Raw genomic sequence first — 11,618 nt, forward strand, 5'->3', positions numbered from 1 at the left:
TTTAAAATGAGTGCTTTCATTTTTATTCTGATACCCTCGCTGCATCGTAAGCCAGTTCCTGTAAGTGAGCTGAGCATCCACACCTGTAGAACCTTTAAAGGGATGAGCTTATAAGGGTCTTTAAAAAAATGCCTCTCTACAATTTCACAATTTTTTTAATCAAACAGCTTTTGCTTGGAACTTTAGAAGGCATTTCTCCTCTGGACTAAAACTAGTAAAGAAAAAGATTAAAAACAGAAATAATACAGCATGCAGGTACTTTGCAATTGAACACAGTCTGCCCCCACCCCCACCCCCGCTGCTGCTTCTTAGCGTCTGGTAGAACGGCAGTTGAGCGATGGATATATTTAGTGAGGTTCCCCAAACATCCAGATAAGCTTCATGAGTGTAAGAGACAAAGTCAGAATTGTGTCACTTTCACCGCGTGCCACATGTCTGCCTTTTAAAGTCTATTAAATATAAACAAACAAAACCAAGAGTGACTTTGCTGCATGTCTGTGTGGAATCCGTGTGTTTTCAGAGCAGACCTCAGTAATGTATATAGATCCTTCTACCTAGCCAAGGGGATCCCCAACAGCCTCAGCTCATCGAATGAACCTCCGAAGCTGACTGAAGGGATGACAAGCCAGAGAGCTACTACAGAGAGTGTTAGGGGAACTAGATCATGCACTTGACTTTCATGGTTTGGGAAGACATGGAAGGTGAAATAACTAATATATTGTTCAAGATTTTATTTGTATTGGGGGAGAGTGGGAGAGAGGGGAGGGAGAGATGCCTGCATACATGTGGGTGCCTACAGAGGCCAAATGGCATCCTATCTCCTGGAGCCAGAGCTACAGATACTTGGGAGGCACCCCACACGAGTGCTGGGAACTGCACTCTGGTTCTTTGCAAGAGCGGCCACTGCTCCTAACACTAACCCATCTCTCCAATCCCATAACTACTATTTGTCAGAGCTCTGCATGGGTTGCTCCTACATCAGGACTGGAGCCAATAATCCAAACTATGTTCAAAGAAGTTTCCAGAATCTGCATATTTACTAAGTAATACCCCAAGGGGGAGATGTCATCATGGGTTCTGACTTACGCTCTCCTCTCATGTGCCTGAGCTACCTGTCACCCTTCTGGTGTGTGGGCACCTGGGCAGGTGTTCCATGTGTCTTTCTTCAGAGTGGTGTGTTTTCCCATCCCCCACCATGGGGGACGCTTGCTTCTCTAGGATCTTTCCAGAAGGTCTTACTACACCAAACCTTCTTCTCCGGAACCTGTTGAAAGCTCGTTCTGTGAGCTGAGTGTTTACAGCTGTGAAACAGAATTGGAATTATTTTTTGATTGTGGACCTATCACAGGGCCTGGCTTCCCAATAAACCCTTGGAAATACTTTTGGGCTCAGCTGCTGTAGGCACCTGTAAGTTCTGGTATACAGCGACAGCCCGTTTAGGCACACATATGTTCTGGTATACAGCGACAGCTGGCTTGCCAGCTTTCCACAAAGAGAAAGACTACAGAAAACAATATTTTAGGCACAAGGACATTGGTAGATGCTGGCCTAGCATTTAGGAAGCTCTGTGGGCCGATCCCATAACCATACACAGAAACTGGGTTTGGCAACTCATGCCTGTGTGTCCTGTGCTAAGGAGGTGGAAGTGGGAGGACCCAGAGTTTTCAGTTGCCCTGGGCTTCAGAAGGAGTTTCAGGCCAGTCGGGGATAACAGGGTACCCTGTCTAAACAGGAGGAAGGGACAGAGAGACGGCTGTGAGGAGAGCAAATCCAAAGACAAGAATTTGGTTCCAGGAACTGATCAGAGAACTGATCCTGTTAGCTGTTCTCTGACCTTCCCATATGACCAGAAACATACACAATAAACAAATAAACTAAGAAACACGTTCATAGACAAAAAATATCTACATTAGTCAAACACTGGTGTTCATATCTTCTAGTAATAAGTAATACCAATTTGGGTTGTGACCATACTTTGAGCTGGAAAGTGACATTTACACAGGGAAGCAGATGTGTTAACACTTTTGAAGTGGCTGACCTCTATAACACCCTTTCCAAACAGCACCTGTCTCTGAATAGCAACAAAGGGATCTTACGGTTTGTACTCAAACTGCGGCTGGCCTACTCTCTGGGCCAGCCGGTTGCAGGTGGCCTCGTCCAGTTGCTTTTCCCGGTAACTCCCTGAGTAGGTTGTCATGGAAGAAGCAGACCACCGTGTCTCATCCTGCCACAGTTGTTGGGCCTTGCGTCTGATCAGTTCGAACTCTGTAGAAGTGAGAGGGCTAAAGGGAAGCAGGATTTCTGGAGTCAAGTACAAGAAGTGTGTCATGGCTATGGGCGGGCAGCTGTGAGCAACAGCTTTTCAAGCCCTGGGCAGAGCGAGGCGCTCATTCCCTCCTAGTTGCAGGAAGCTCTTGACTGGGCTGACTAGACTTCTGAAGCCCGACAGCTCACAGAGAGAATCAGAGTGGTCGTAGGTCCAGTTACCAAGCAACAGGTCATAAAGTTCCACAAAGCCTATGTCTGCTCCAAGGACACGGATTTTCGCTAATTTGTAAGCTATAAAACTTTGAGCCATTGATCTAAGAAAAATACTGCTTCATAATTATGGCAAGAAGACACTAGGCAAAATTATTTGCCTATTGGTATTGACATAATATGGTATACCTTAAGGATGGTGGCTTAGGCTGTAGAAGCCAGAGATGAAGGATGCTCACTGAGGACCTAGGCTCTGAAGGCTGGTAAAATAACATTAGCTGTTTGTGATGCTAACAACAGGTTAGTGAACAGTTTTTGTGTGTCACAGAGCAGTGGTATGCCTGCTGGCTGATGGCAGGACAGTCATTTGGGGCTGTTAAAATAACAAGGAGCCCCAGACACCACCCAGGTTGTGATGTAATTAGCTTGGAGGGTTATTAAAAAGCCAATTCCTGAGCACGGTAAAGAACTGCCAGGGTTAAGAATCAAGGAAGTGGCTATGTCATGTTGAACTCTGAGGCTGAGAACTCAGAACTCAGGAGTCCTTCCTCCATAACTGCTCTGTACCTGGTTAATGTTTGCCTAGCCAGGTTTCTCCAGATCCACTGTCTTAGATAGGGTTTCTATTGCTGTGCTGAAACATCATGACCAAAAAGCAAGTCGTGGAGGAAAGGGTTTATTTGTCCTACATTTCCTGTCTTAGTTAGGGTTTTACTGCTGCGAACAGACACCATGACCAATGCAAGTCTTATAAAGACAACATTTAATTGGGACTCGCTTACAGGTTCAGAGGTTCAATCTATTCTCACCAAGGCAGGAGCATGGCAAAGTCCAGGCAGGCACGGTGCAGGAGGAGTTGAGAGTTCTATGTCTTCATCTGAAGGCTGCTAGCAGAATACTGACTTCCAGACAGCTAGAATGAGGGTCTTAAAGCCCAGGCCCACAGTGACACACCTACTCCAACAAGGCCACACCTCCAAATAGTGCCACACCCTGGGCCAAGCATATATAAACCATCACACTTCCACATCACTGTATATCACCAAAGAAACCTGAAAGTAGAACCCAATGCAGAGGCCATGGAGGGTGCTGCTTACTGGCTTGCTCCTCATAGCTAGCTCAGCATGCTTTCTCAGAGAGCCTAAGACCTCCATCCCAAGGATGGCACCATCCACAATAGGCCCTCCTCCATTGATCATTAGTTGGGAAAATGCCTTACAGCTGATCTCATGGATGAATATTCTGGATTGAGGTTTCCTACACTCTGATAACTCTAGCTGTGCCAAGTTGACACACAAAACCAGCCAGTGCATTCACCAACACTTCCTTGGCAAATCAAAATGACAATGGATTTTTATGTTTGTCCCTTAGTTGTCAACTCCTGGAGTGGCACCGCCCATCTCTCCGTGTTTGGCCAAGTCACCAGGACAGGTCCTCATAACCCTGGTGCTGCCTTAGGCAATCACACCAGCACTGAGACACTTCATTCAACGCGATACACTGCCATCCCTGACTTCAGAAACTAAGTCCAAGGCAAACCCAGGAATATGCATTTTAAAAATATTTTGCAACATATTTTAAATTTCTGTGTGTGCACATATATGTAAGCCACATGCATGCAGTTGTTCATCAAAGCCAGAAGAGGGCGTTGGAGCCCTGGGAGCTGGAGGTAGAAGCACTTGTGAGCTGCCTGACATGGGTGTTGGAACCGAACTCAGGTCCTCTCTCAGAGCAGTTTGTACTCTTACCCAATTAACTATCTCTAGGGCCTGAGCATTGTAGTATTGATCACTTTGCAATATATGGGATGCTGATCTGGAGACAGGATTTTAGAACTTTTGAAAGTTCTGAGGTTGGCCCATTCCCTGACATGTTTCTCTGAAGTTATTGGCAAATACTGCATACCATGAGTGACTTTAAGGGCTTTCTTAAAATGTTAAAATCTAGAACATCAGGACCTTTGCTCCAGGAAAATTAATAGACTGCATCCCAAGCTGTTGCTTCTCCTGGGGAAAGGCCTCTTAGAGAAATCCAGAGACAACAGGACAGGGAGAGGAACGGGTTATCCTGCTGTCATCAACCTACGCGTGGTCAAGGAGAAGCCAGCTGTATGTGCCTTTGTGCCTCTGTTTGTTCAAACAAAAATTGTGGCTTTGCTTGGAAATTTCTGCTAGCAATATGCATTGTTCTGAGACGTAGTAGTAAATGAGATTGTAAAAGGAGATTTGCAGAAAATGCTTTCAGATTTCCTCTCAAATTACAAGGCAGTCTATAAACCAATATGGAATAAACCAAACCCCTTCCAAATAAATCACCCTCTAAGTCACTTTAGTGTCCCTAGCTTGTTCTCTATAACTCTTTTTTTCCCCCTAGAAATGATCATGATATCATTTTAGCAATTATAACCACCCAAAGTGGTGACACGGGTTGGAGATATGGCTCAAGAGTCTCAGAAATAAACTCTTACAGCCCCAGCCATCTGGTTTTTGACAAGAGAAGAGAAACACACACTGGAAAAAGGATAGCCTCTCACAAGGGCTGCTGGGAAACTGGACATTCGTGCATAGAAAAAACAAGACCGTCTCTGCGTAAAAGTGGACCAAAGACCTCAGTGTAGGACCTGAGAGTCTAAAACTGAGAGGACCTGGTGGCAGCACTCACTCAGGACACAGGCATCATCGAGGCCATTGGAACAGGATCCCTGTCATTGAGGAAATGGTAGGAAAGGTTCACAAATGATTACACCAAACCAAACACTCCCAGTGCAGCAGAAGAGCAGTCAGCAGAGCCCACAGAAGAGGCAGAAACCTGTACCAGCTTCTCATACAAAAGGGGCTTGGGAGCCAGAGCATGCAAAGAGCTCCCAAAAGTAAATTACTAGAGGAGCATATAACTCAGTTAATAAACATACACACGAACCGAAGAAATACAGAAAGCCAATAAATACATAGAAAAAATGTTTGGTGTTTTTAGTCTTCAGGGAAATGCAGGTTAAGTAAGATTGGGATTCTATCCTAGCTTAGTTGGCTACTAACAAGAAAATAAGCAACGGGAAATGTGTTGGCACAAATGAGGAAAGAAGGCCTTGTGCACTGCTGAGAGAGTTTCAATTTGTACACATTGTATGGAAGTCAGTCCTGAGGTTTCTCAAAACCAAAACCAAAACAAAAACAAAAGAATAAGACTTATCAATCCAGCTATATACTGAAAGGAATCAAAGTCACCTTGCATCTACAACACTGCTTACAATGGCCAAAGTACACAACCAGTATGTGAGCTGTGCACACCGTGGAATTTTACTGAGCCATAAATAAAAGCATCTTTTTCAGAAAAATGGATGGACCTGTGCATCTTCGTGTTGAGCCAGTCTCACAAACACGAGCACACACATCTCTCACTGTGAGAACTTGAGGTGGGAAAAAAGAAGATGGAGTAAAAGGCGGGGCACTGTTAGAGAATGGGGAGGGGAAAGTGGTGGTGGGTGGGGGATAAGAGAAGATGGTAGGTGGGTGTGAGTGTGATCAAAGTGCATTGTATGCACGTACAAAACCGTTATGACAACCCCATTACTTTACAGGACTAATGTGTGGTAATACAGAAAAGACAGTGACACTGTGGAGTAGCTCCACAGCCTGCTAGATGTTGAGCATCCCTGGGAAACTGAACACAACATGAACATGGCCCCTGCTAGATCACTTTCCTCACAGAAACACAGCTGGGTTTGATCCCAGCCCTGTAATGCTGAACGAACGAACGAATGAATGAATGAATGAATGAAACGCTTTAATGTGAGTGTTGACTCTGTAAGGATCCTAAAGGACCTCATGTTCATTCATTCCTTGCTCGTTTTTTAAATCCATCTTGCCAGGGACTGGTATATGGCACTGACTTGCATGGTCTGACTGCTGTGTTGCAGAGTCTTCACTAACAACTTCCCTTTGGGGCTCGGCAGGTTAAGGTGCTTACTGTGCAAACCTCATCCCCAGAACCTACACACACACACACACACACACACACACACACACACACACTAACCTATACACACACACACACACACACACACTAACCTATACACACACACACACACACACACATACACTCATTTAAACAAATACATTCTTTGAAAATGAAAAAAAAAAAAAAACACATCTTTGTAACCAGATTTCAGTGAACTGTGATTTTCTATCACAGTATGTTAAGCAATCAAAAATCTAATCAAGAATACACGAACATGAGGGCAAAATACCTTACATAACTTTCGTACCACATTAGCCAGCCAGCGGGGGGCGTACAAATCATCTCAAATAAGGGCGCCATTGGCGGGAGGACTTTGACCAAGCTTCTCTGAATGTGATTGGTCAGTTTAAAGACATGTTGCTAGGCCTTCACCTAAACAATTCCATGGTGAGGGAGGTTTAGCACAAATTGGGTGAAACATGTTCTTAACTAGAGAACTTCCCTGAACTTTTGATATTTCGATGTGCATGGTGCATCTTTGAAAGGGTACAAGATTATGGTGTCTTTTGTAAGCCGACTTCACTGCAAGTTTCCTTTTATAGGAAGGCATTTCTTGGACTGGCCATCTCCGGAATGGTCAAAAACTGAAAAGATCTGAGGACTCTATAGCTGAGACAGTGACTAAGGCTCAGACTCTAGAATGTACTAGACCTCAAGTAGAGTGCTAGCCAAAGCCTGGCATAAGGGTGGACTAAAGAGCAGTACCAAAGAAACAAGCGGACAAGCAGACAAAACCACAAAACAAACCAAAACAAGCAAAGCAAACCAAAACAACAACAGTAAAAATCAGAGCAATAACATTACGTAGTAAACACCCATATACGCTTACCCACCCATGCATGCAACTTGTGTAGGGGGAAAAGCTGATACTAAAATCTGCTTGTTAAAATCTAATTTTTCTTTTGATTATGTCAACAAAGACAACAGAAGCCAATTGCTGGGCGAAGGTAAAGAAGTGGGATTTTCAGGTCCCAGGAAGAAGAGGTGGAAAAGAGATAAAGGGCTTTTCCGGCAGGCCTTGGAAAGAGGAGCAGGGACACCGTGTGAGGTCTGGGCAATTCCAGAGCCGGTGGTGGTCTCTGCCACCAGCAGAATTCTAACATAGCATAGCTGATGAGTTTAAGGCTATAGATTCTTTGCCCAGCCTTTGAGTTATCTAGTCAGTTTTAAAATAGTAAAAGTCTCTAGTGCTTTCCTTCCTCGGGGTTAAAAGGGGCAAGAGAAGAGAGTGGGCAGCCGGGTTGGTTAGTTGGTAGCGTGTGATTTCAAAAAGGGTGGTTGTTGGCAGCTTGGCAAATGGAGGAACAGGAGCGTTCTCAGGAAAACGCCAGCTGGCAGCATGGCGGCAGCTGTTCTCAGAGCATAGCCCAGAGCTCAGGGAGAGCTCCCAAGAAGAGCAAGCATGTTTGTAAATTACATGCAACATCTTTGGCCCAAACTCAGTATTCTGGAAGACCTTTTCCATAAAACAATACATGCACTGCCCACCATATCACCTGGTAATCACTATTTGGGTCTATCATCACAGACTGAGTGTGTCAAGCCGTGTTCTCTGAAGGCACTCACTGATATTGTTGGAAGAGCTCAGGTAAGGGAGTCCAGGCAGACTAAATGTCCTGGGGCAGGGATCCCGCGTGAGGATAGACCTTCCATCTCAGCCCAAATCTAGACATCTCTTCCCCAGGAACAGCTGAATCTGACATCTGGCTGAAAGTGGCTAGTATCTAAATTATCACGCATATTGTGACAGTGGCTGTTTGAGTCTTTCAGTCATAATAATAGAACTCTTCATTTCTGGACTAATGTCTTCATGCCTACCAACTGTGTGTGCTTTGGATATTTTCTTTTCAGTAGCTCTTGAAGCCTGTGTGGTGGGAGTTGTGTGTGTGGTGGGAGCCGTGTGTGTGGTAGGAGTGATGTGTGTGGTGGGAGCCTTGTGTGTGTGTGTTCGTGTGTGTGTATATGTGTGTGTGTATATGTGTGTGTGTGTGTGGTGGGAGCTGTATGTGAGTGGTGGGAGCAGTGGAGCTGTGTGCCACAGGAGTGAATGGGAATAAAGAGGGTAAAGTGCTAAGGAACAGGGTGGGGGTGGGGGACGTGACTGAAAAAAATTAGAAAAAGAAAGGGAGAGCTTTACTTTCTTTTTACTTTGCTTTATTAAACTTTATTTTTAGTTATATTTACTGCTTTAAAAAATGAAACAGTTCATACATGGTACATAAGCTATGATTCCATTGTTTAAATAAAAAGTATATGTGCATATTTATGATTGGGAGGAAAAGGCAGAAGGACAGACAGGAGTAAATACTTGCTGCTGAGCAGAAGACACACACGGTTTTTGTATTCTTCAAGGATTAGGAGCTGAAGAGCTGGCTTTGTTGGTAAAGTGCTTGCCATGCAAATATGAAGACAGACGTTTATGCCCCTGACACCCACATTAAAAGTTGCATGTGGCAGCACATACCTGGAATCCCAGCACTGCAATCAGAGGCAAAAGGATTCCTGAGGCGTGCTGGGCAGCAGCCTAGCCAAGCTGACCATCCTGGGTTCAGCCAGAGACTCTGTTTCAAAAGGTGGAGAATGATTGAGGAAAATCCTTGATGTTAACCTCTGACCCCAGGTAGGTAAAACTCTGTGTGTGTGTGTGTGTGTGTGTGTGTTGGAGGATGCCTGTGGGGGCCAGGAAAGTTGTTGAATCCCTCTGAAGCTGGTGTAATAGGTAGTTGTAAGCCTCTTGGGAAGTGGGTGCTTAGAACCAACTCTAGGTCCTCTGCAAGAGCAGCAGGTATCTTAAACCACATCTCTCTGAAAGGTACTAACTAATGTATTGGATTCTTGGTGTAGAGATGTTGAGTGTCTGGCATATCTCTAACCAGAAATGCCATTTCTAGAAAGAAGGAGGCTGGTAACTTTATGAAGAAGACCATGAACAATATGCAAGTTTCTGCTCACGCTGCCTGTCAACCTGGGTATCTGGCATAATAAAGAGCATGCACAACTCTTTAACAAGAAAACAAGAACCCAGTGGTTAGGACTTGAATAGAAACATTTCTAAAGATGCTCAGATGGCAATAAACATGAGAGAGTATGCTTGCTCCCTAATTGTCAGGGAAGTGTCAATCAAAACTGAGGGCATGAGCTGGCCCTGACACTTATCTACAGTGTGGTGGCATCGGTGACCTGTCCCTTGTTGGCTGTGGCATTAGGTGAGTCAGTTGGAGCACATCACAGCACTTGGGAGACAGAGGCAGGTGGATCTCTGTGAGTTCAAGCAGCCTGTTTACATAGTGAGTTCCAGGACAGCCAGGATTATGTAGAGAGACCCTATATGAAAACAACAACCAATAACTCGTAGTGAGACAGCAGCTTAAACCCTGCAGATGAGCCATCTTGAAAGCAGAAACCAATGGTCTATTTACATTGTGTACATTGGAGTCTGAGAGTCCTGTTAAGGACAGTCAAAATTGTGTGTTTGCCACACAGTACAATCAGAGAAATTTCTCAAAAGAGTTTAAAATTGAGCCCGCCAAACAATCCAGCAATCCCACTTCTGGGAATATAGCCAAAATAACTGAAAGCAGGATTTCACAGAAGGATGTGAGCATCCCACACTGACTCACGATTGCAGCGTTACTCATAATAGCCAACGGAAAATAAAAATAAATAAACAAAATAAAACAAACACGCCTTGCTGTGGAAGCTGCAGTGGGTCCCAGTGCATTTACTCTAAGGTGCACCCTTCTGTCCACACATCTTCACTTGCAAATGTTCACCGCAATGAGTCACTGGTCTGGTTCGAGGCCTCTGGCTTCTGCTACTCTATCAGTATTGGATCCTCACCAGGACTCCTCTCAGATCTCCTGTTGATGCCCTGTGTCATGGAGATTCTGTGACTTCAGATCTGCAGGACCAGCCCTTTCACACAGTCCAGCAGTTTCAGATGAGGTAGATACTGGGGTGGGCTAACTCAAAGCCCTGGGTCTGGGCCTGAATGGTAGCTGAGTTGCTCAGCCCACTAACTCTTTTGCACCCAAATCATCAGGCTGAGTTCTCCATCACGGCTCCAACTGACTCACCTAATGCCACAGCCAACAAGGGACAGGTCACCGATGCCACCACACTGTAGATAAGTGTCAGGGCCAGCTCATGCCCTCAGGGCCAGCTCACCCACACCTTCATCGTCAGGGCCAAATCTACTGTGCTGCCCAAGTGAGGTGCAGGGCCAGCTCTCTCTATTGCTGCACCCAGTGAAGAGCCAGCCAAAGTGACTCTTTTATAAGGAACCAATTGGTGTAACAAGCCAGAGCCTTCATAGCCTGATAACCCTTAAAATGTTTCACCTCTCTTTACAAGTTTCCAACTTCAGGATGGTGCAAAAGTTCCCACACCACCATTCTGCTCTTCAGGTTCAGTGTTCAACGAACTGTAGGATTTTAAATGACTTTGTTCAAAAATGGGCTTTCTGCTAGGTGAGTCCTGGGGATGAAACTCAGGTCACCAGGTTTGCACAGTAAGCACCTTAACCTGCCGAGCCCCAAAGGGAAGTTGTTAGTGAAGACTCTGCAACACAGCAGTCAGACCATGCAAGTCAGTGCCATATACCAGTCTCTGGCAAGATGGATTTAAAAAACGAGCAAGGAATGAATGAACATGAGGTCCTTTAGGATCCTTACAGAGTCAACACTCACATTAAAGCGTTTCATTCATTCATTCATTCATTCATTCGTTCATTCAGCATTGCAGGGCTGGGATCAAACCCAGCTGTGTTTCTGTGAGGAAAGTGATCTAGCAGGGGCCATGTTCATGTTGTGTTCAGTTTCCCAGGGATGCCCAACATCTAGCAGGCTGTGGAGCTACTCCACAGTTCCACCTGAGTCAGTATTCACACATTTGCATTCAGTGTCACTGTCTTTTCTGTATTACCACACATTAGTCCTGTAAAGTAATGGGGTTGTCATAACGGTTTTGTACATGCATACAATGCACTTTGGTCACACTCACACAAGCCCACCACCTTCTCTTATCCCCCAACCACCACCACTTTCCCCTCTCCATTCTCTAACAGCCCTGCTCTTTACTCCATCTTCTTTTTTCCCACCTCAAGTTCTCACAGTGAGAGATGT

The 11,618-nt window shown here is 45.0% G+C and overlaps 1 protein-coding gene across 2 annotated transcripts in view; it reads right to left on the reverse strand.

The window, feature by feature from the left end:
• Nucleotides 1–2,540, reverse strand: part of 1700011L22Rik (RIKEN cDNA 1700011L22 gene) — a 38,234-nt gene extending 35,694 nt beyond the window's left edge. The window contains exon 1 of one of the 2 annotated variants that reach the window (NM_026315.1): nt 2,097–2,460. In NM_026315.1, coding sequence (NP_080591.1) covers nt 2,097–2,329 — 233 coding nt within the window. In that variant the 5' untranslated portion in view covers nt 2,330–2,460. Of the gene's footprint in view, nt 1–2,096 lie in introns of both variants that reach the window. The other variant, XM_011248492.2, reaches the window with a different exon arrangement.
• Between the last annotated feature and the right edge of the window lie 9,078 nt (nt 2,541–11,618).

Source organism: Mus musculus, chromosome 8 (assembly GCF_000001635.26).
Source record: "Mus musculus strain C57BL/6J chromosome 8, GRCm38.p6 C57BL/6J".
NCBI classification, from domain to species: Eukaryota; Metazoa; Chordata; class Mammalia; order Rodentia; family Muridae; genus Mus; species Mus musculus.